At 41.9% G+C, this 25,663-nt stretch overlaps 1 protein-coding gene across 1 annotated transcript in view; it reads left to right on the top strand.

The window, feature by feature from the left end:
• Window positions 1-24,113, top strand: part of KL (klotho) — a 57,699-nt gene extending 33,586 nt beyond the window's left edge. The window contains exons 2-5 of the mRNA XM_086612946.1: window positions 9,476-9,986; window positions 14,514-14,782; window positions 18,272-19,388; window positions 23,776-24,113. Of these exons, the coding sequence (XP_086469072.1) occupies window positions 9,476-9,986; window positions 14,514-14,782; window positions 18,272-19,388; window positions 23,776-24,113 (2,235 nt within the window). The remainder of the gene's footprint in view (window positions 1-9,475; window positions 9,987-14,513; window positions 14,783-18,271; window positions 19,389-23,775) is intronic.
• Window positions 24,114-25,663: the final 1,550 nt, after the last annotated feature.

Here is a 25,663-nt window from a genome sequence, read left to right as displayed (position 1 = left end):
TCTTCCCCTAAATACTGCCTGAGCATTGTGTCCCAGATTCCAGTCAGAGCCAAGTCTTTTATCAGGGACTATTTTAGCTCCCTTCACTACTGCAAGATTGTCTCTCAGTTTTAAATCACTCAAACTGCTCTGTACTTTTATCTTCTTTTTGTACTCTGTTTAAGAATCTCTCATATCTTTAATATTCACATGGGTCGCAACATTCCTTGAACTATTTTGGTGCAGTTCCGTAATTAATCTTTTCTGTCAGTGGTAACGGAAAATGATTAAACACATCAAGTGTCTCAGAAGCACTTGTTGTCAGAAATAGAGCTATTTTTATCTTGTCTCCCATTGCTTCTCAAAGTCAAACGCCGCTTAATTCTTTTCCAGATGACCTTTATATTTTCAGAGACTGTTACGTCGCGGGAGACTTCAAACCGCTTTCCCAGCCCACTCGTCTCTTAGTGGTTTGGTTTATTTGGACGGGATGTTGACTCCAGTGGTTGTGCCAGACTGCCTACCTGGTGTGCGGAGAGGAACAGGCAGTTTTCATCCCACGCTTGTCCGGCCGTTAAAAATGGCTGGGATGAATTGTGGGCTAGAAGCTTTCCCCCTCTGCCGTGCATGTGAGTTGCTCATGCAGGTGATGACAAAAATCAGGTGAGATGAGTGTGTCCTCCCACCTCGAAGGTGTGCGCTGGTGTCTGCAGAGCCTGGGCTGGTGATGGTGGGATTCGCAGAGTGCATTGCACCATCCAATGCTTTCCCTCTGGCTGCCAGGCCACGGGGTCCCTGCTGAGCGATGGCCTTGCACGGCAGGGTGGGTCTGAGAGCGCCTGAACTCAGGGCTTCTGCCATGACGTCTAGGCTTTCTGTGCTTCAGAGGAGAGGTTTCCTACAGCAGTCACCTGACACAGTAAGATCAAGGGGGTTTTGGTTTCTTTCTGTCACGTCCCAGTCACTTTGTGTTTCTCCGCTGTGTTATCTGTCTGTGATAGCGCTCACTTATGCTTGTACATACAGTGTGTGAAAGTATAAGCCTTCCTTGACTTTCATCTGCTATAAAATTCAAAATCGAAGTGTAAAAATAACTCTTATCTGCTTCCTTATCTTTTGGGATTTTTTGTTGGTTTGTTTTTTTTTTTTTTCCCTTCTGCTAATATTTTTGGAGTACCTGCAATGCATCTTGATGCCTGTGGCTTAGCTTCCTGCTTTCAGGTTGCTTTCTTTTTGTTCTCATGCTAGCAAAGCTCCTTTATTTTGCCTGTGATGGAGAGAAATGTTTTTTTATCTAGCTGCTGTGCCTTCAGACAAATATTTAATACCATCTTTGGTATTTTTTCTCTAGAGGTGAGTATCATACCAAACAGAGGCATTATCCTGGAGTTAATACACTGCTCTACAACTTAAAGTACCTGGCTTAATTTTTCTTCTTCTACGCATATCGCAATATCTCTGTTCCCGATTCATAAAATAGGGATGATACTGCTTCCTGCCTTACATATGGCAGGCATAAATTTGTTCCTGTTCACGAGGCATCAGCATGTTACAGTGACCAGCAGAGTGTGAAAAACAGTGACCAAATTGCTCTGAGACAGGACTTGAAACAAAACAGTGTAGTTCAGGTGTGTGATCAATACTTAAAACTATAATTGTACCAAATTTTACATGAAGTGGTTATAGACTGAAAAGTGTTTACTTTGTGTTCTGTGTACCATTTATAAGCCTAATTCTTGTCCCGGGTTATTGAGATTGGGCAAAAATACCGAATTTATTGAATCAATCATCTGCAGTAATGTGTACTAACAGAGTCTAAAAAGTAAGCTAGAAAAATATATATTTGGGAAGGAATTATAGAGGAAAAATGAAGTTACTATATGACTAATGTACTGTCTATAGCAAAGTCCTATGCTTTATATATGAAGATATTATCTTAACCAGTTTTGAAATATGCAAAGAACCTTAAGCAATTTTTAAATATCTGTATCTGTTACTCAGTGTTAAAAATATAATTTGCTTGTGAAAGAGAACATTTGCCCGAAGATTGTGTGGGTAAAACCTACTTGACTTTGGATCTAAAGGTGAAACGTTACATGAAATGTGACATCCTTTGTTGTAGCTTTCCATACTGGCTTCTGATGATACGGGAGGAAAACACATTATATGTTTCTCCTTCTTGGTACAAGGCACATTCTGACTAATCATATACTAGAATTTTCCATGTCATTCCAATGATTATATCAATTTCAGAAGGGCTTATGATGTAGAACTGAATAATGACATTTTTATTGGAGGTACATTGCCCTGGTTTCTAGTAATCAAAAAGCCTTGGCACATCTTTTCCAGTTAACTCTTCTCTTTGTATTACTAAATGAGTTTCAGTAACACTTCCCTATTCAGTTTCATGAACACGCAAATAGAGAGTTAATACAGGATAGTTCACCTGAGCGTGGAGAGCAGCTTATTTGTGCCGTTTATTTGTGAAATGAATGGTATTATGATTGGTTGAGAAGACACAACTTAAAATTGAGACAACTTGTTCTAGAGGAATGAACAGAAATTATGGAATTATGATGTTCCCAGTTATAATTCTTGATTTGCTCTTGTGAAGGTTATGCATCATGATAGATGTTAAGTACTGGGAGCTTGCAGAATGATACGTATCAGTGCCAGTCTCAGGAAGGTCTGAATGATCTTGGGCAGGAATTTAGGTGAGTAGTCAGACAAACAAATGTCTGTGTATTACTAAATTGGTTTTACCTAATGATTCTTGGACTGTGTGGATCTGTCCTGCAGTAGAGTAGGACGTGACTGTGTCAGATTATGAAGTCGGTTTGCCTATATTGAATTATTTCTGCTATCACTGCAGGAATTTGGACTTTGTAGGGCTAGCCCATGCTATGGCATTGCAGGGGGCTTTTCTGCCTTGGAAATGTGTTTGACACTTCATCAAGGCTGGATTCTGACATTATTGACTGACTCACACAGCAATCTCTTTAAGACTGATCTAACATGATCAATATCAGAGTTTCACAAGTTGAGTGTAGGTAGAGCGTGGTCCGAATAGATATATTGGGTGGGAAAGTCAGGGAAGAAGACCGTGGCAACTTGAAAATAAGACTGTGCCAGAGCCTGAAACCTGAGTGAAGTACAGACATACAAACAGACTTACCTAAGGACAAGCTACTTCTTGGGTTGCAGTTTAACCCCAGCCGGCAACTAAGTCCCACGCAGCCGCTCACTCACTCCCCCCGGGTGGCATGGGGGAGAGAATCAGAAGGGTGAAAATGAGAAAACTCGTTGGTTGAGATAAAGACAGTTTAACAGGTAAAGCAAAAGCCGTACATGCAAGCTAAGTAAAACAAGGAATTCATTCACTACTTCCTACCGGCAGGCAGGTGTTCAGCCATCCCCAGGAAAGCAGAGCTCCATCACACGTAACAGTCACTTGGGAAGACAAACACCATAACTTCGAATGTCCTCCTGTTCCTTCTTCTTCCCCCAGCTTTATATGCTGAGCATGATGTCATATGGTATGGAATATCCCTTTGGTCAGATGGGGTCAGCTGTCCCAGCTGTGTCCCCTCCCAACTTCTTGTGCACCCCCAGCCTACTTGCTGGTGGGGTGGGGTGAGGAGCAGAAAAGGCCCTGACTCTGTGTAAGCACTGCTCAGCAATAACCAAAGCATCCCTGTGTTATCAACACTGTTTTCATCACGAATCCAAAACACAGCCCCATACTAGCTACTAGGAAGAAAATTAACTCTATCCCAGCCTAAACCAGCACATCTTGTCACTTTCTTTCATTTTCATGGTGATATAAAACTCCATGATTTTCTTTCTTAATGATTTAAGAATTTTAAGGGTAAGGTAAATGCTGTTTAAAAGATTTCTTGACAGTCTGTTCCTGAAGAATAGACACTAGTAAGCACAGAGAGCCGCCATCCTAATTCTCAGCTTTCCCAATATCAGCTTAGCTCAGGACTCAGAAGGTTCAAGGATGTAGGGTAGTATCCCCCGAAAAGGTTTGCTATCTAACAATATATGCTACTGTCTGAAAACAAGTAATAATGACAAGATTACCCAAATTCAGCAGCCTGGAAACCACCACACAGGTTTTAGCAATTAGTTCTGCTGATAACACATGGGTGACGGCACAACTCTTCCTAGAGCCGGTTTGTAGCCAGCCTCTTTCTGTAAGGTTTTCCAGTCAAGCCAAGTGATCGAGCACATCTGTCTGAGCTAACAAGGAGCAAAGTAAGACCCCCCCCAGCACCTTGCAAAATCAGGGACATGGAGTCACCATGCTGTGTGTCAGTAAAAGCACTGAGGTCTGGATTGCCGTGATCTTAATCGTAGTCAACTGTGAACGAAAAATAGTGATGGACAGGTAAGTCACTGAGATCAGGAAGTAAGATTTCAGATAAATATAAAGCACTGATGGTAGGTTTTTTCCTACTTGTTTTCTCTGTACGTGGTCTGGGAGGCTAAACTCTGACTACAGTTAATAGATATCTAGGAGGTTTCAGTTGTACCAGCAAAGGTGTATAGTGTCATTTGAGCTACCCTAGGATCTTCTGCCTGGCCTCCAGTTGCTGCTTCAGAAGAGCAAGGTCTCCCATTGGGTCCTTAATCATGTCTGCCAGCTTCTTTCAGGTAAGACATCTCAAAATGGTCTGGACACCCTTCATTAAATCCTACTGCTCATTACGGGGACCTGGATGGTGGTGCTGCTGAGTGCCATGATACGGCTGCTAAACTGTCCTGGGGAACCACTCGCTACACTCCATTGAGAAGATTGCCTTGGAGTGGGATCCCTTTAGCTTGGTATAAGTACTGCCATGTAAAGCTTCCCAGGCTATTTAGAACATCTGCATGGAAATGGCAGGTGTCACATAGGCCTATATCTTTCTGGAGTGGCAGCTAGATGCCTGAGTTCGGGCAGTGGAGCGGAGCCTGAGACTCCATTGCCTATGGTGGGAGCTTGGGCATCTAGCTCGCATGTGGGCAGTGAAATGCAAGATGTCTTCAGCTCAAAATGAGTCCCACCCTAGGAGTGGAATTCATTTGCCTAAAGATAGGTGTAGGTGCAAATTATCATTTGACACGTTCTGTATCACCTTAGGAGTCTCCATGGGGCTGAGAGATGTGACTTAGGATTTATGGGAGACTCACAGCTTTCTAAAACTGCAATTAGAGGCTGGAATAATCTGAATTCTCTAATACTGCATTAGACACCTAATTGTAGGCAAATGAATTCTGTCCCAGATTTCCATAAAGACTCTCTGCTTTGTCACTGCCGTCTTCCAGCTTTATTTCTATGTGGTTTTGAACTACTTAATTAATCTGTGTCCACAGAGCCTAGGGACTTTGATGCACTATTTTCTATGTTTAACTGTTTTTTTATGTAGATAGTATAATTCCACTTCATGCACACTTCAAGGGGCAGACATTTAAGTGGGCTTCTTCTCGCCTGCTGCCATCTGTCTGTAGAATATGTCTTGTCTAAACTAAATAGCAGATTTTATGTCTCATCAGTGGATAGAGATGGACTCCTAAAGAGTGACTCACTCTGCATGTCTTAGACACCAGTCTTCTCATTTTCTGTAGAGGAAGACTAGATGACCTGCTTAGAAAGTAAAGTTGAATGAGATGATGCATCGGTGACAGCATGGGTGGACAAGGGTCGACCAACGGATGTCATCTACCTGGACTTGTGCAAAGCTTTTGACACTGTCCCGCATGACATTCTTCTCTCTAAACTAGAGAGGCATGGGTTTGATGGATGGACCACTCGGTGGATAAGGAATTGGCTCAATGGCCGCACTCAGAGAGTAGTGGTCAACGGCTCGATGTCCAAGTGGAGACCGGTCACAAGTGGCGTCCCTCAGGGGTCCGTGTTGGGCCCGGCCCTCTTCAACATCTTTGTCGGTGACATGGACAGTGGCATGGAGTGCACCCTCAGCAAGTTCGCCGATGACACCAAGCTGTGTGGTGCCGTCGACACGCTGGAAGGGAGGGATGCCATCCAGAGGGACCTCGACAGGCTGGAGAGGTGGGCCTGTACCAACCTCATGAAGTTTAACCAGGCCAAGTGCAAGGTCCTACATCTGGGTCATGGCAATCCCAGGCACAAATACAGACTGGGCGGAGAATGGATCGAGAGCAGCCCTGAGGAGAAGGACTTGGGAGTACTGGTGGACGAGAAGCTCAATATGAGCCGGCAATGTGCTCTTGCAGCCCAGAAGGCCAACCGCATCCTGGGCTGCATCAAGAGGAGTGTGGCCAGCAGGTCAAGGGAGGTGATTCTCCCCCTCTACTCTGCCCTCGTGAGACCTCACCTGGAGTACTGCGTCCAGTTCTGGAGCCCCCAACACAAGAAGGACATGAACCAGTTGGAGAGGGTCTAGAGGAGGGCCACGAAGATGATAACAGGGCTGGAGCACCTTTCCTATGAGGACAGGCTGAAAGAGTTGGGGCTGTTCAGCTTGGAGAAGAGGAGGCTCCGGGGTGACCTTATAGCGGTCTTCCAGTACCTCAAGGGGGCCTACAAGAAAGATGGGGAGAGGCTGTTCAGGAGGGCCAGTTGTGATAGGACAAGGGGTAATGGTTTTAAAATAGAGGGAAGTAGATTCAGGTTGGATATTAGGAAAAAATTTTTTACCATGAGAGTTGTAGAACACTGGAACAGGTTGCCCAGAGAGGTGGTGGATGCTCCATCCCTGGAGACGTTCAAGGCCAGGTTGGATGAGGCCCTGAGCAACCTGATCTAGTTGGAGATATCCCTGTTCCTTGCAGGGGGGTTGGACTAGATGACCTTTGAAGGTCCCTTCCAGCCCTAACGATTCTATGATTCTATGATTCTTTGATCCCACATTATTACACTTCATATTTTCTCATTGCAATGAGGAAGTAAACAGCACCTCTTTTATCTGTGGAGAGGGATAACTTGTGGGATTCCCTTCCTCCTAGTAGTAGTAGAAGCAAGGATACTAAAATGCTGGAAGATCTCTCTCCACTGATAGCAGCTGGGAGGGCTGAGAGTTATAAAGGAAGTCCTCCATAGTTGTCAATGTGCTCTGTGGGTGGGCAGCATACTTGCAAGTGTGGAATGACAGAGATTAAATTGTGTGTTTGAGAGTGTGCATGGTGGTATCTCAACATTTGAGACAGGAAATCTGGAGATGAGTCAGGTATGACAGAGGAAGAATGTATACTGCCTTTATGAGAGAAAATTTGGGTGCGCAAATTTGAGTTGCAAGTGGTGGCACACTTGTTCCCAATAGTATTTTTTAAATCATATTTGAAGTGTTCAGAGTGTAGTGTTTGTTCACGGTGCATAAAGTCTTTTGTTCTTTCATCAGTGTAATGGAGCTTCAGTGTGAGGTGAAATTAAGTCTGTGCTTAGGTCAGCTCTCATTTTCGACACGAGGCTTTCGAAGTAGTTAGTATATTTAGTTTCTAACTAGCATCAAAATCCGTTGTGTTAATATAGACAGATGTTAGGACTGCATCACATTTATTTGAGCTATCGATGTGTTACAAATGAGAGCATGTGTGTTAAGTTTGCAACTGAGAGCTTGTTTCAGATACACGCACATTGGTGATTCAGAGTTTCCAAGATTGTTCTTTTTGGCTTTCGGTGACCACTCTAAAAGGGCATGGGTCTAGTCTCCTCTAGAGCCAGTGTCGGATCTGCACAGATGTGTTATATACCCCATGATGACTCAGAGGCAGCAGGTTTTTGTATGGGGGCAGCTGAACTGAGCCTTGATTATTTGTCTTACCTTTAGTTGTCCTTTACTTCCAATTGCTTTTCTCCCAGCAGTGAGAATTAAAATTCTGCAAGAACAGTAGAATGATAGAATTCATTATTTTTCCTCAGTAATTAACAGTGTCTGTGTCAAAAATGATTAATAATCTTAATTGTTTAATGTTCCTAGTAATGCTGGCAACTGGAAATCACTGCAGTTCAAAGCTTGATTGGTAAGAGTGTATGAAAAGGAAACTGTGAACAGCAGCTATCAATACATTAATGATAAAATTTGCCAACGTAGCAACTGCATGGAGTGAAATTACAAGGCTTTCTATATGGCTTATGTTCCAGGGAGGGCTAAAAATGTGTGTGACATTTTGTTTAAGAATGTGTCATGTATATTCATCACACATGTGACTTTGTATGGCAAGAATGTGCGTTCATGTCATCACAGCACATATGCACAAATACTAACTGATAAGACTCAAAACGCAAACGTAAACTGGGAGTAATTACCAGGTAGGCTTTATTCTAATGAATAGATCTCATATTTTTTACCTTTTTATTAATGACCTAGAAAAAAGCATTACAATTTTACTAATGTGTAGATGACAAAAGGATGGGATGTAGATTCACAGAGCAGTCAAGATTCTTTGATAAGCTAGGGGCAAAGAGAAAATGTATTTTAAATGGTGAAGGGCTCTGGAGATATGGTAGTTTAGATGAGCATATGTTCACAGTGAAATGCTATGTCCATATAAGCAGAAATAAGGTATTAAATTGTCTCTGGTTTTACTGCTGGCAAGACTACCACTGGCATATTATGTCCAGTTCTGCTTCTGCAGTTTGAGACAGATGATGACAAATTGGAAGAGAATCAGAGGAGAGCAGTGAGAATGGTTAGAGCACTTGAAGCTATGCCTGAAGATAATGCAAGGCTCCAGGAACTTAATCTATTTAGCTTTCAAAGGGAACATCAAGAGATTGTTTCAACTGACTGTAGGATCAGGGGAAAGAAATTTGGTAGAAAAGGTCTCCTCACAGGAACATATAAAATTATACCAAGGCAAGTGGTTGAAATCTGATGCTAGAGGTAAATAGCAAATTTCAATAAAATAAATTAAATTGAATTATTGGAATGATTTTTCAGGAGATGTGGTAAGTTGTTTTTCACCAGACGTTTTTTAAATCCAGATGGTAGTTTTTCCTATACTGCGTTCTAATTCAAAGAGGACTAAGTTCAAGAGTGTTTCTTTGTCTTAGATTTTTGAGAGATCTGGGTAGTTGTTAAGAATAGACCTTCCTTCTTTATGTATCGGTGAATCTACAGATAAAGTGGTATTCCTGTAGTGAAGATATACTTGGAAACATGTTTAGTTAAATGCATTTTCATTTCTGTAAATACTGGAAGTGTGTCTGAACTCAATAATAAAAGTTAGTAAAGGTGTCTAGCTAACTACCAAAAGCATGTTCAGTGCCTAGAATAGTATCTCTTGGAAAACTGTGATGCTATTTTCCCTGACCAACTAGCGACTTCTAGTTGATATATGGAATTAATATGGCATTAAAGAAAAGTTGATTTAGGAGTCGTAAACTGCTAGTGAATGAATAAGGCTGAGCCCTCAAATGCCGTATTTGTGTGGTTACTACGTGACACTGGATGTCAGGACTTGAGACTAATTGTGTTACGTTAAATGGAATTTCAAGTGCATTAATTACAGTTTTTCTTTTCCACAGGCCCATGCTAAAGTCTGGCACCTCTACAATGACCATTTTCGTCCAACTCAAAGAGGAAAAGTGTCCATTGCCCTTAGCTCCCACTGGATAAAACCTCAACGTATGACTGAAAAAAACATAAAAGAATGTCAAAAATCCCTTGATTTTGTACTCGGGTGGTTTGCTAAGCCCATATTTATTGATGGTGACTACCCAGAGAGCATGAAGAGCAACCTCTCCTCTCTGTTGCCTGAATTCAGTGAAGCTGAGAAGAAGTACATCAAGGGAACAGCAGACTTTTTTGCACTTTCTTTTGGAGCTACCCTGAGTTTCCAGCTCTTGGACTCCCACATGAAATTCCAGCAGCTGGAATCAATAAGCCTGAGGCAGCTACTTTACTGGATAAGCAGTGAATATAACAACCCTCACATATTCATTGTGGAGAACAGCTGGTTTGTTTCTGGTAGCACCAAGAGAGATGATGCCAAATATATTTACTATCTCAAGAAGTTCATTATGGAAACTTTAAAAGGTAGGACTGAGGTTGTATTAATATGTGCTTGACAAAATCATGATACAAAATAACCTACAGAGACATGTTAAAGAACCAGGCTGAAAACTAATTTTAGTCTTCAACATTCATCTTGGCACTTGTGGAATGAGACTCCGAATCCCTTTCCTGGGTTTGTTCTTTCAGACCCTTAAGATCTGCAGATAACATTTGATGAGCATGGTGCTGCTGTCTTTGAAGTCAATAGGAAAACTCCTACTGTCTTGGCTGGGAGGAAGTGCAAAACGTGTGAAGTCTACTCTCAATGGACTTAGGGAAATGTACTGTGTTATTTATTAATAGTTGTTTTCCGTATCTTAGATGTATGAATGCATAAGTACAAAACGTAAGAATATATATGCGGGAAGGTGAAAACTATGCAGTAGGAGTTCCTCTGAAGAAAACATAAAGCTGAAAGAATATGTTTTTAAATGAAAAACTGGAACCTTATCATTCTGCATCTAAGTCTTACCCTTGCACAGATTTTACATTGGTACAGCTCTGGACATCAATAATATGAATTTACATCAGTTTAAGGAGAACTCAATGTCTGAGGTTATATAATCTAAATTATTTAAATTGTTAACCTATTATTTTTTCCAAACAGTAAGAAAAATATACTACCTTATATGAGAGTTATTTTCTATTTTCCCATTTCCTTGCAACAAAACAGATTTTTTCAATCCTAGTAGTCACCAATAAGTTTTTGGGTTACCATTTCCACTTCCATTGTCTCTTAATTTCTTAGTTTACAATTTAATAATTGAGTTACTTGTCTACAGTTTACTGTTCTGGTTTTAAAACCAGTATTATTGTAGCTATTAGTTCAGACGAGATAGCCGTTGTGTTACATTGCCATTTTCATACAGGGAATGAGCGAAATGGCTTTCATTTTATTCTCAGCACTCATGAAGATGCAGAGGAGTCCCGCATTTGTTTCATCTGCTATTCCAGAAATTACAATTATTACAATTATTATAATAATAATTATTACAGATCATTACAAATAAATTAAAAAATGAATAAATACATGAGCCAGTGCATCCAAAATGGGAGGAATGAAATGTAAACCAGTTACTTATTATTGCAAGTACAGTATTACTAGTTTGCATGAAGTTAGATGAAGACCTGTAAGGAGTCATATACCTGCTACCCAGATTTCTGCTTAGTTTGTAAATTGCTGGACATACAGGGATCTCCCATTTAATCACAACTGGCTGGAAACAAGATCAATTTACAGAGTTTCTTTCTATTTAATGTGCCACTTAGTAAATAATAACAGCAACAACAACAGTAATATTGTCATATTAAGTTAAGAATGTCAAGACTTGGCTAAACCTTTTACAGGAAAAAATAAAAGCAGAGACAGACTGGATCTGTAGGAGGGACTTCAGCATCATTACAATGAAAATTATAGCACCCAACTCTTCTGCCCATTAGAATCTGCAAAATCTAGTGTAAACACCAAAGTTCTCTATGCAATACCTAGGGGAATTTAGTTGAGAAAGACCCACAAAAGGCATCATGTTGGCTGTGAGCAGTCTGGTTAGACAACTTTAAAGACCAAAGACAAAGGCACATGTTGCCTCTCTCAGAGGTGTTGGACATGTCTATCCGTTACAGTAAAGCACTGTAATGTGGAGATGCGTGAGCTGATTACTACCAGATTCACTCCAGCAGTCACAGGGCAGTAAAATGGCTTTGGAGCTGTAGCACTGAGAAGCAATAGACCCAGGGCCACATAAATGTGGTTTTGCTGCTTCCTAGATCTGGCTGGTATCTTTGCCTGATTGTGTATATGCACTGGATCGGATAAAACTGCTTATTTCCATGTCTACGTTAACAAGTAAGTGCAGCTCTGTTGGAGCAAGGCTGTAGAGTGAAAAAAGGCCTGGTGTCCACTCTGTGTGCATTCCTGAAGCCCATTTCTGAATCAGTTTCATCCCAAAGGAACCCAGGTCATGCATCCTGAGACCGCTCTGTGATGTGAACAGAAGTGTGATAAGGAGGGAGATTTGCTCAAAACTGTGCTGATTTCAACTGAAGTGCTGATGTAGACGTCCATTCTGACGCTGCATGCTGTAGATGAGCTCTGTACATGTGTTTTGATTTATTTTTTTTTGGCTCTGGGAAAGGGTCTCTGTTTGGGATTCACAGCCCTAAATCCTTTTACTGTTTGCTATTACTGATCGTTCTTTTTTTTTTCTTTTCCCCCAAATACTGTTGAATAGAGTAAATAGAGCTGTAATATAAAGTAGTTAAATATTAATTAAAACTGCTAAGTGGTTGGAAATGTCTTCTCACATGGGTAGGTGTGTAACCACTTATTCTAGGGTCATGTTCACTTCCCTGCTCTGTCTCTGGTGCAACGAATAAAGTGATTGTTCCTTGTGAAGTGGAGCATGTTGACCAGGAGGGCAGGCAAGCTCCAACAGTGCTGTGTTGACTAGCTGAGGGGTTGGGTCATTATCTGAGGAGTTACCAGGTCTGAATTCAGAGAGTCTTAAGGAGAAGAGAAACAGCCAGGGCCCTGACAGATCAGGACAGAGCTATCCTCAGGTATGTCCGGTGGCATGACATAGATCCTTGGGCACCTTCCACATGGAAGCAGGGGCTGCGGGCTTCACATGCTTCACCTTCGCACGTTGGGATCAGACAGCAGTTGAGCAGAGGTTTTAAGGATCTGTGTTTGATGCTTATGAGTTTGCCATGTTTGCTTGGACTATTTCTCTACTAGTGAGCTAAACAGAGCGTGAACTGAAGTGCTGCTTAATTTTTAACCCAGTTCTGGCAGAGTTCTGGCCTGCACAGTAGCACACTTTTCGGCATGCTGTGGGGGATTGCTCAGGTCCGGGGTCACTCAGTTTCAGAAGCAAGAACAGTTTAGGTTTCAGTCAGCCTGGCTTGCACACCAACAGACATAAAAAAGAGAGGAGACAGACACAAGAAAAAGAAAAAAAAAAAAGACAATTTTTCAATGTGGTTTTTCAGTAACGTGCAATTCGTGTAGGATACTATATTTGAGACTTCCAAACTTTTTGGAACTTACAAAAATTTTCCAAGTTGCTTTTTTCATAGGTGACACTTAAAAGTTAACACATTTTTTAACAAGAATTTGAGGAGAATTTTTATGAGGTGCTCACAGAATGTGGGAGTGCTCTGTGATGACTTACAGACGGGATGAGATGCTGTTCAACGAGAAATTCTTACTGAGACCAGTTCACAAAGTGGACCTGTGTGGGGCTTTAGTCTGCTGGTACAGCAGATGTCATAAAGGATGCATGCAGAGGGTAGAAAAATACTGGCATTTGCCAAACGCAAAAGAATGATGCCTTTAGGAGGAGAAATACTCCATTTCCTTAGACATTTTCTCATGACCTGTGATAGAGGTTGGGCCAAATTCATTGCTTATTTAACCACAGTTCATTTAATTGGTTCAAACAGGGTTATGATCAACAATCCATGTGGTCCTTCAAAACTGATGTAATGAAGTACATTAATAAAACCAGGAAATGAAGGTCTTGATATTCTAGTTGCCTGAAATAATGCTTTCAGTGTTGCTAGGCTGGAAAATATTATGTTCAGTCCGTACCCAGTTTGGGCTGACAGAAGATGGTGTAATAAAGATAAACTCCGCTGGCTACGGAGCCAAACTTGAGTTCAAAAGAACATTTAAGAATGTGCTTAAATGCACTGCTGGATTAGGGTGGGTCTAATTATGTAATTAAAGTGAGCACACTCCTTCGTGCTTTCCTGAAGCCGAGCCTTGCCCAGGAACATTTTGCTGAATCTCTGTGTTAATACAGCTAAAAGTGAGTAGTATCATTTGAAATCTCCAAATAAAACTGTAATGCTGGCAACACTAACAGATGCCAGTAGACTCTGATTTTAACCTGCAGACTGTGTGGTGATTCTGAAAAGTCAAAACACCTGACCTAGAACGTATACATATTTTTAGAAATCCTTAATAATATTTAAGCTGGAAAATGCGATGCTGTAAAAGATGTGGAGACAGAATTACCAAATAAAAAGGGTCTTCCTGCATTATCACTTCTACTTAGAATCCGTGGTAATAAAAATTCATCAGCACACCAAAAGTGTTGTCCGGGTTTTCTCAATAGGTGTTTGTAGTGGAGGGGAAGGATCAAAAAGAGTGTAACTTTGTTTGCATGCAGGGTGGTGCTGCATTAACGGCACAGAAGGTACCCCGGAGTGAGCTGTGCAAGGTTTGGCACGCCTCATTAGTGGCACTGCTCAGCTACTGCTGCTTTTTCTAAATGTGGCTTGTTTAAAGCCAAGCCAGGTACCTCTCCTACCTTGCACAGTGCACCGATGCCCCGGCGGCTCCCTGAAATATCGGTTGAAATGTCTTCTCTGAACAGGCCCCAAGATACTTATCTGACCTATTGCATTGTTCTTACACAGGAATGCTGCAAACATTGCTGATACGGTGTAATCTACAGAGGAAAAATGAGCACTGCGATAAGTTTGCTTTTGTTCTTTCCTCAGCCATCCGCTATGACGGAGTGAACGTGTTTGGCTACACAGTCTGGTCCCTCCTGGATGGCTTTGAATGGCACAGGGGATACAGCATTCGGCGTGGATTGTTTTATGTTGATTTTCAAAGCCACGACAAGAAGTTGATGCCCAAATCTTCTGTCTTGTTCTATCAAAAGCTGATAGAAAAAAATGGCTTCCCACCATTGCCTGAAAACCAGCCCTTAGAAGGGGTTTTTCCCTGTGGCTTTGCTTGGGGCATTGTTGACAACTACATTCAGGTGAGTCTGATGATAAAGCCAACAGGCTGTCCAGCCAGATCCGTGTGCAAGTTCTGATCAATTTGATCAGAATGATCTGCAGTAAATTTGCGGATGACACCAAGCTGGGAGGCTGTGTCGATCTGCTCGAGGGTAGGGAGGCCCTTCAGAGGGATTTGAACAGACTGGATCGTTGGGCTGAGGCCAATGGCATGAGCTTTAATAAGGCCAAGTGCAGAGTCCTTCACTTGGGGTATAAAAACCCCAAGCATCGCTACAGGCTCGGGGAAGAGTGACTGGAGAGCTGCCTGGCGGAGAAGGACCTGGGGGTGTTGGTTGACTACCGGCTTGATATGAGCCAGCAGTGTGCCCAGGTGGCCAAAAAGGCCAATGGGATACTGGCATGTATCAAGAATAGTGTGACCAGCGGGAGCAGGGAAGTGATCCTGCCCCTGTACTCGGCACTGGTGAGGCCGCACCTGGAATATTGTGTCCAGTTTTGGGCCCCTCGCTTTAAGAGAGATATTGAGCTCCTGGAGCGAGTCCAAAGAAGGGCGACTAAACTGGTCAAGGGGCTGGAAAATAAAACTTATGAAGAGAGGCTGAGGGAGTTGGGGCTGTTTAGCCTGGAGAAGAGGAGGCTGAGGGGAGACCTGATTACGGCCTACAAATACTTGAGAAAAGATGGTGGGGAGGTAGGGGAAGGGCTCTTTACATTAGTGATGGGTGACAGAACAAGAGGAAATGGACATAAGCTTAGTCAGGGGAGATTCAGGTTGGATGTTAGGAAGTATTTTTTCTCTGAAAGGGTTGTCAGCCACTGGAATAGGCTGCCCAGGGAGGTGGTTGAGTCCCCATCCCTGGATGTGTTTAAGAATAGGGTGGATGATCTACTTGAGGATATGGTTTAATGGGGATTAGGGATGGTTGGACTCGATGATCTCTAAGGTCTTTTCCAACCTAGAAAATCTATGAATCTATGAATCTATGATAAATTGACAAATTTGCTGGAGGGGGCGCCTTTGCCGATATATATTACCACAGTGCTGCAAGGAGATGGGTACAAGGCAGTTGTGGCAAACACTGTCTTTCAGTCTGCACTAGTCTTTCTGCATGTGACCAAGGACATCCAGTCAGACTGAGGTAGGACAAATAACATTTTAGAAAAACATATGGAAATTGAGAGGAGTGTGATGCTCATCTTCCCTGGACGTGTTATGTGATCAGTTACTGGAAGTCAGTCCGTTTCAAATGGAAGTTGTTGACATCTGCTGAAGTGTATTTCCAAATGTCCTAGTCTATGAAATGAGAAAAGTTACTGCTTTTTCATGTCCATAATGTTAATGGTAATATATTTGTCTGTTGTGATAGTCTATGTTTTAGAAAACTTCCTGAAAGCCCTTAAAGCTCCAGTGACATGTTTCTACATCTTACGCATATGCATTCTGGTACCGTTGCTGGGGAGCTTTTATGTATTAGATTTAGATGAAATTTCTGTATTCCTTTCTTGTCATTTTGTGCAGTACTCTGTCTGACTTTGAGGCTTCAGTGCCCCTGGATAACACCTAGCTAGATCATGGATCCAGTTCATAGCCCTCACTCTTTATTTCAGCTAAATCTGACACTTCAGGAGAACCTTTCAAATTTTAAGACTTCATAGCATGTGTAAAAATTGTAGCTTAGTTACGGTCTCTTTAACAGTTTGGCTCTGTAATTCTCAGATGCTGTTTTGGCTTGCAGGCCTTCTCTAACCACAGTAAAGAGATGTAGTTAAATTCAGTGCTGAGGCTGGATCCAGGCACAGAATTTTTAATTCAGGTTTTCCACAAAGATGTAATCTTTCCTAAGGCTAGTGTATAGGGGGCTTGCTTGTTTTTTTTTTCTCACTCCAAAAGATCTAACTTTGTTATCTTGAGAAACACTGCAGCCTCCTTACCTGGTACACTGATTTCTAAGAAAATTCAACAGTCGTTATCCTCCTAGCTCCCAGATAGATTAGGAATTGGAAATGGAATTGCTGCCTTTGGGATCAATAACAACTATGAAGTTGTGGAGGCAGTGAGCCTAAGACAGTGAAAAAAATCCCTCCCATCCCCAAAACCTTCAAAGCTGAATATTTTCATTTCAAAAGACCATTCAAACATTTTATGCTCTAAGGCTTAGCTAGTGTGATTTGTAGATGCATCACAGTGGAAAAACTCTTTTGACAGCATTCCCACAGTATTAGTGGCAATGCATGCTTTAGTAATCTACAAGGGACAATTCTCCAGAAAAGCAATTTCCCTCAGACATGCTGTTTTTTACTACTTTCTTCTATAAGTGCAGTACTGACCTCTCCGGAGAAAACAGCAACTGATTTTCAGCAGCTTCTTTATACAGTCTGCAGAGCCTCAGCTACAAGTTGAACACTGGTTGTAGGCTGACACCTGCTTTTCAAACAGAGGGCAGGATGAGGAAATCTGAACTCGGGGAACCTTGCGCCAGAAAAAAAAGAAAAAAAAGGGACAAATAAACATATGTGGGACGAGTATCTTGTAGTTTAGCTCTTTCTTGTAGGAGTCACGCTAGAGTATCAATGAGGAGATTTTACACTGTGTGTTATTTTAAGTAATTCACTTTTCCATTTTCTAGTCCTTATTGTCTTTGCGATATTCATTAAAAAGTGAAAGCGTAATTCTGTGGGACCCTGAGAAGCTCATCTTCTACTGTGTCCAGTATGTCATGCAGGCATTTCTGACATCTGAAGTCCTAAAGACTTATGGGAAATGCGTTTATTGTTGGAGTGACATATAGTGGGCTTACTCAGAGGCCCCCCAAAATACTGATTCAGGCATCAACAGCCTGCTGAAATAACTTGGAAATGAGTTCAGTATGAGTTAAATAAAAAAGGACATCTTTAGCAAGAAGGAAAAATTTTGCTCGTCAACTGAATTTGTGCTAAAAATCAAGTGCAGAGCATTACTCATCTTTTATCATAGTCAGGAAAAGAACACAGAAATGATGTTGCATTCATTATTTCTTTTACTGCATTCAGGGAGTGGTCTTGAAACGGAAGCTACTGGGTAATTTACAACAGAAAGTCTCTCTGTAGGCCTTCCAGTATAGCTTCTTAGTCTTGATAAACATTTTAAAAATTATGGTAGTCTTTGCTGAATATCTGGTTCTCTGGAGATCTGTCGCAGGCTTAGTGCCTTATCCCTGAGCAATCCCTTCTTTCCCTTGCAGACTGGAGCAATCTGGAGAAGATATAAACATGGTGACGATTAGCATAAGCCTGTTTGGAAAGCAGGATGAAAATGATATATAGATTTGGTACTTTTCTGACGTCACAGAAGACGAATTTGTTCATATGAGCCAGGGATGTTATCGTATCAGAGATGCGAGAGAGGTGCTAAATGCAACATTTTGAATTGCGGTATTTTTTTTCACTACATTGTGCCTGAGAATTACGATGTTCCCACCTACCTAGAACAAACAGCTCGAATCTGATATGTTTCTTACTCCACCTAGGTAGACACGACGCCTGCCCAGTTTCTTGACTCTAATGTTTATGTGTGGGACGTTCACCAGACGAAGAAGCTTATTAAAGTGGATGGAGTTTTCACCTCGAAACGCAAGCGTCACTGTGTTGACTTTGCTGCTATCAGGCGCCAGATATCTCTTCTGCAAGAAATGCACGTCACACACTTTCATTTTTCACTGAAATGGTCTTTAATCCTTCCTTTAGGTAACCTTTCTCTGATCAACCACACACTTGTACATTATTATCAGTGTTTTGCTGGTGAACTTCTCAGAGTTAATATAACTCCTGTTGTTGCTTTATGGCAACCTATGGCTGAGAATCAAGAGCTTCCAGTTTCCCTCGCCAAATATGGAGCTTGGGAAAACCCAGAAACTGTTCAGGCATTTGTTGAGTATGCCAAATTCTGCTTCACAAGTCTTGGGGACCATATCAAATTTTGGATCACAATGAATGAACCGTCTGCGAAGAACTTGACATACACCGCAGGGCACAACCTGTTGAAAGCCCATGCGAAAGCATGGCATCTTTATGACAAAGAATTCAGGAGATCTCAGAAGGGTAAAATATCTATAGCTCTGCAAGCTGACTGGGTAGAACCAGCTTGTCCCTTTTCCAGGAATGACCAAGAAGTTGCTGACAGAATTTTAGAGTTCGACATTGGCTGGCTAGCAGAGCCCATCTTTGGAAATGGTGATTATCCGCAGGTGATGAGAGCATGGCTTCACCGAAGAAACAGTGTTGACCTGTATAATTTCCACTTGCCTTATTTCTCAGAAGACGAAAAGAAGTTAATCCAGGGCTCATTTGATTTTTTTGCCTTGAGTCACTACACTACTACCCTCGTGGGCTGGGAGAAAGAAGATGCACTAAAATACGACCACTATCTTGAAGTTCAAATGATCAATGACATCACATGGCTGCACTCCCCTGGCAGAGCTGCAGTAGTGCCCTGGGGACTGCGTAAATTGCTCAAGTGGGTTAAATCAAAGTATGGCGATGTCCCAGTTTATGTTATGGCTAATGGAATTGACGATGACCAGAATATGGTGCATGATAAGCTCAGAGTGTATTACATACAGAATTACGTCAATGAAGCTTTAAAAGGTAAGGAACCATAGATGGTTTATATGTCACAAATGCCAGAATCAGTATACACTGTTTGATAGAGTATGTTTAACTTTTAAAAAAGAAGGCCTATGTAGGATACTCCATAAATGAGATGTTATTACAGCATAACAGATAGTTTTTCCTTTGATTTACAATTGTTGGTGTTGCTAAACGTCAGGACAGCAGAAGAACTTTTTTGTGGATTCAAGAAATTTAAGAGGATGTTATGTGAATAGCTCCACATGTATCTAGTCAGATTTTATTCTTATTGCATGTCTACTGTTGTTTTGCTGTGTTGCTTCTCGCCACTGATGTGCCTCAGGGCTGGGTATGAGTTGTGTTCCTCCGCTGTCTCTTTATCTTCTCCAACACTGATCTTGGCTCGTCATAATAATTCAGCGATCTACCTCATTATGCTGATTCCTGGGCTCTTTCCTGCTATTCAGAACACAAGCCAGTCTTTTTCTCTGTCTCAAAGATTCATAAATTGTAAGACAAAAAGGAGGCATTTTAAGTCATCCTGTCCTACAACACACACTTTTTTTACTAGAAAAGCACAAGACTTGAATGAGATAATTTTTACTGATGAAGAATCTTCTGCATCTCACTGTAAGCTGTTGCAGCAGCTAATTATTTACTGGTTTTATATATAAGTGTATGTATAGATATTTACAAATCTTACTTCTAATACTATTTTTTTTTTTTAACTTCAGCTTTAAGCCATTTTATTGTACATTTCCAGGTATTTTACCTGAGTAGGTATTCACAGACAGAAAACAAGCCTTCTCTCATTTATCTCTGCGATAAATAGCACAAACAAATCTTTTTGTGTCCCTTACTATAAAATATCATGTAGAACCTTTCAATTATTAAACTTTTTCCCGTTTGCCAGCATTCTTTTTGAGAGGGGTAAACCCAGATGTGGACACACTGTTCCTTCCACAGCCACCCCTATATCTCAGGCAGGTATAACATAACCTCTTACCCTTTTACTCCTCTTTCATACGTCTAAGCAGCCCATTAACCCTTTGGGCCATGGCAGCAGGTTGGTTACACACACTCTGTGTTATTTCAAACTCCATTACAGATTCCTACACCTCAGGCAGAACTTGGACCATACCAAGGTATGGTCTGCTTGTTCTTTGACATCCTCCCGTTTGGTCATGTTCAAATGCCAGTTGCTTGCTTGTGCAAAGCTTGCTACACTAGCTAAATTATGTCCCTAATCTTTGTGTTATTTGCAAACTTTGTGAGAAATAGTTTTACTTTTCTTTCAGGATGCTGATATATTTAAGATCATTAAATATCTTAGTGGTAAAAGCCAATCTCTATTACCATAGTAGAAATAAACTTACTGTGACACTTAGCTGAAACTATGTTTCTAGACTTACTAGTTCTATTTGAGACCAGTTGAAATCTGTTTATTATGGGCTCCCCTTGACCTTGTAACATTCTATTTTCTTGATCTAAATGCCATATAATACCAAGTCAGTTGCCTTGGTTCTAAGTATATTACATCAAACATCATTACTTTTATTGATCTGCTGATCTCATAAAAAAGATGTCAAGTTAGTTTGACAAGATTTATTTTTCATAAAGCTAAGATGATTGGCATTAATCATATATATCTACTGCAATTCTTCTTTATCAAGCCTTACATAATATATTCCACTCTTTTTCTAGGTAGTGAAGGATGGCTGGCATAATTTGCTAGGTCATCCTGTCCACTCTGTTAAATATTGGCTTTGACGTCCTCCTCTGTAATTTCCACCTCTTTCACAAATTACTGAACATAAATATTAACTGCCCAAGAGTTCCTTCTCCAGCATTTTGAAGCACTGGGTGCATGTTTTCTGCATCTGTAGTTAAAAAACATATCTTGGCTATATTTGGGATTATGGTTTCAGTCTGTTTTTTCTGTATTGCTTGTGTCCCTCTTACCACTTTAGGTCGTACCAGTTCTTGGCATTTCTGTTTTCAAAGCGTGTACAAATATGGGCTTTACTCCCAGTTCCCTTTAGCCAGAACACTTGCACATTCTCCCGTTATTTACAGAACTTTGTCATTCCTACTGATCTGGTATCAATATCCCCCAATCACTTTCTTCTCCCCTCTCCTATCCAGCCTAGAAATAATGTGTATATTTTTCAACTTAATCGTCACATGTAAGCCATATTTTCCTGTCTTTCTACCTTCTTTGTCATGGATGAATGTGTCCTTGCTAACTAGCCGTCCTACTTACCCTAAAGCTCACTCTCCCACTTTGGACATCATACTCTCCTCTGTAGTGTTTGGTCCATCGGTAATACCAACTTTTTCGTTCTCTTTTCTTCTCCCATTCTGGTATTGTGCTTTTGTCCATCTCGTCTTTACACAGGGAGCAAGCTCCTAACCTTGACATCATGACTGAGGTTTCTTCAAAACTTGCATTTTTTTCTGCAAGACCCTATGCAGTAACTGAGATAAATTACAGATGTTCTGTTCTTACTTTATTGTCACTCTGGAGAGGAATGAGAGGGGATTTGGTACACGTGTGCTCTTGCCTTAAAGTTCCTGTTCTGCCATCTTCCTCCAGCTGGTTTCAGGGACTGCACGTGGCAGCATTTGTGTGTGTCATGTTGCTCACCTGCATTGTTCCACAGGAGCCAACAGGTTTGTGCAGATAAATGATTCCAGAATACAGTGCAGGACCGTGTGGACTGAGGCTGTATTTTTAAGTGCTTTGTGCATTAAGTATGTCTTTGCCAACTGAAAACAAAGAACAGCAGTAACCATTTATGCAACACCGTTAAATCCACATGAAGTTTTACAAACACAAACTAATTATCCTGGGTAGCAGCTCTGTAAAAGGGCAGGTAAATATTGGTACATTTTACACATGAAAAGTAGGTTAGAGTTGCTAAATGTCTTGCATATGGCTGTAGAAATAATTATTTCAAGAGGCATATGAAAATTCAGCAATTGTTAGCTTCAGTCCTGTGTTCATCTGCTAGAAGATGTTGCTTTCATTTGTTAAAAATAGTGACTTTGATAGATAAAATATTACAGTTTGCCTTTACTACTCTGGATTAATTGGTTTTGTCAAGTGGGGCCGATGGCTCAAGGTTAATGCTGCAGCTGCTGGACCTTTTCCAGCAGCCAAGTTAGCAGTATGGATTGCGGACGTGTTCTCAGTAAAGACTAATATAGGTCATCTTGGATCAAAATCTTGGGTCAATAACAAGAGAGAACTATGATCTGCATAACCTTTCCACTAGCACTAGTAATATCCCAGGACATGACCTTAACATAGACATATCTTTTCCTGATGTCACTGTGCCTTTGCCTAGTGAGAGGTTGTTGTTAACCCCAGCCAGCAACTAAGCCCCACGCAGCCTCTTGCTCACTCCCGCTCGGTGGGATGAGGGGGAGAATCTGAAGACTAAAAGTGAGGAAACTGTGGGTTGAGATAAAGGCAGTTTAACAGGTGAAGCAAAAGCCACACACACAAGCAAACCAAAACAAGAAATTCATTCACTCCTTCCCACTGGCAGGCAGGTGTTCAGCCATCTCCAGGAGAGCAGGGCTCCATCACATGTAACAGTCACTTGGGAAGACAGATGCCATGACTCTAAAAGTGTCCCCCTTCCTTCTTCTTCCCCCAGCTTTATATGCTAAGCGTGATGTCATATGGTATGGAATATCCCTTTGGTCAGTTGGGGTCAGCTGTCCCAGCTGTGTCCCCTCCCAACTTCTTGCACACCCCCAGCCTACTTGCTGGTGGGGTGAGTGAGGGGCAGAAAAGGCCCTGACTCTGTGTAAGCACTGCTCAGCAATAACCAAAACATCCCTGTGTTATTAACACTGTTTTCATCACAAACCCAAAACACAGCCCCATACTAGCTACTAGGAAGAATATTAACTCTATCCCAGCGAAAACCAGCACAGAAGTGCAGCCTGATGTCCTCTGTTCCTTGGCTGTCCCCATCAGGAGGTGCTCTGCAAGGGAAAAAGAGCAATCAGAGAAACAGGCTGCGGAAATCCAGGTGCAGAAAAACCAAAACCTGTATTCTTTCATACACAAAAAAGAGCGCCATCTTTTCGTGATAGGCTCCATGCTGATCATTAAACACAGTCGTGCGCTCACAGCTGTGTTTACCAAGCACAAGGAAATAAATTGCAGGATACTCGCGGATCACGCTGTCTGGCAACAGCTGACAGGTTCTGGCTTTTTATGACGAACACTTCATAGATGTACGTGTACCTTAGCTTATTTTTGGGAAGAGATGTGCAGATGTGGGTTTAACATCCCCCTGCCCCTGCTTTATGTGTTGGCATATGGTACTGCTCTTGAATGCTGAAGTGACATTTATTCCTTTCTTCATCCTGTTGTTTTCTTTCGCAGCTCACACCTTGGATAACGTTAACCTGCAAGGATATTTTGTCTATTCTTTTAATGACAAGACTGCTCCTAAATATGGTCTGTACAGTTACGTTGCAAATCAATACGAACCAAAGCCTTCTATGAAACATTACAGAGAAATAATTGACAATAATGGTTTTCCTGGTCCTGAAACTCCTGAGCTGCTCTGCCCGGAAGAGATTGCCTCGTGTCCTGAATGCCACTTCTTCCGAACCAGAAAATCATTACTAGCCTTTGTCTCTTTCATATTGGTTGCTTTTATTGTTACTATATTCTTCATTACTTACTACTCCAAGAGGGTAAAAAGAAGGTATAAATAGAGCTGCCTCTTTGAATACATCACTCACTGCCCTTTCTCTTGCATCCCCTTGGGAAATCTGAAACAAGAATGCACAATGTTGTGATTGCTTCAGCACTAGGAAGGCATTTACGTTGCCTGACACTGCAGGACATTGACACTGAGAAGAGATTGCTAGCATATGGCTTCCAGAAGATGTTTTCTCTGCTTTAGTGCATTTGGTTTATGACCGGTCCTTAATTCCTGTGGTTGGAGTTATCTCACAACTTTCCCTGTGACCTTTTGTTGAACAGATGCTTTTCTCTCCTTGGTTTTCCCTCGCTCAGTTGGACAGGTATAAGCATGTTTTGAAGACATGGAGTGATGGGAGAGCCCAAGTATCAAATTCTCCAAGAGAAGACTGGGGAGAAACAAAATGATTTACTTTTTCAAATTAGGATTTAATGCTGATGTTGTGCGATCAGAGTCAACACCTGACTGGAGCGGGGAATGTGACTGAGCAGAGATCAAGGAGAATTGCACAAAATAGTGGCATGGGAAAGGACACCCCCTTTCCTAAAGCAGGTGCAGGAGGAAGAACATGGGAACACGAGTCTGTGCTGCTGGGGGCTCTTGGCAAATCACTTTGCTTCTACTCAGGTTGCTGACGGCTGCATCTGACTTCAGGATGTCATTGGGGAGCTTCAGCTAAAGGAACTGTGTTTTTCTCAGTGGGGAAGGTAGCAGAGATATGGCCAGGGATGGCAGAGGTCATGCCATGCCATCTGATGGGAAGAGATGGGAAGGGTGAAAGGGCTTCTCTTTGATTTGCTCAGTAAAAAAAGCAGAGAGCAGGAAAACTGGGTTGTCTTTGCTGTCTCAGACAGGCTGAGAGAGTTGGGGCTATTCAGCCTGGAGAAGATAAGGCTCTGGGGTGATCTTACAGCAGTCTTCTGGTACTTAAAGGGGGCCTACAAGAAAGCTGGAGAGGGACTTTTGTCAAGGGCATGTAGTACAAGGGGCAATGGCTTTAAACTGAAAGATTAGATTAGATCTGAGGCAGAAATTCTTCCCTCTGAGGGTGGTGAGGCACTGGAACAGGTTGGCCAGAGGAGTTGTGGATGCCCCATCCCTGGAAGTGTTCAAGGCCAGGTTGGATGAGGCTTTGGGCAACCTGGTGTAGTGGAAGGTGTCCCTGCCTGTGGCAGGGTAATTGGAACTGGATGATCTTTGAGGTTGCTTCCAACCCAAACCGTTCTATGATTCTATGATGCAGTTGTCAGAAGGCTGTGTGCCTGACCCTGTGCCCTGTGTCCATGGGTACAGCAGGGCTTGGGCACCCCGTTGCACACAGCCGGCACTCTGCTGCTGCCCGGCCACTTACCTGCTGGAAACTTGTGAGTAACTTAGTAAGATGGTCTCTGCATGCCATGTGCATTGAGTGTGCAGACTTCAAATCCCAGCATTTTGGTGTAATAATCCAGCACTTTATTGCTGCTTTTGCCAGGATTGGAGATCTTGGAGCTGTTGCTCCAAGCCTTTTCCAGGTTGGCTTTGAGCAACTGGATCTGTCCCTGGCAGCATTTCATCCCA

Source organism: Tauraco erythrolophus, chromosome 1, assembly GCF_009769465.1.
Source record: "Tauraco erythrolophus isolate bTauEry1 chromosome 1, bTauEry1.pri, whole genome shotgun sequence".
Lineage (NCBI taxonomy): Eukaryota > Metazoa > Chordata > Aves > Musophagiformes > Musophagidae > Tauraco > Tauraco erythrolophus.
The sequence above is the reverse complement of the archived record's forward strand: the minus strand, read 5'-3'. Positions and strand labels throughout refer to the sequence as shown.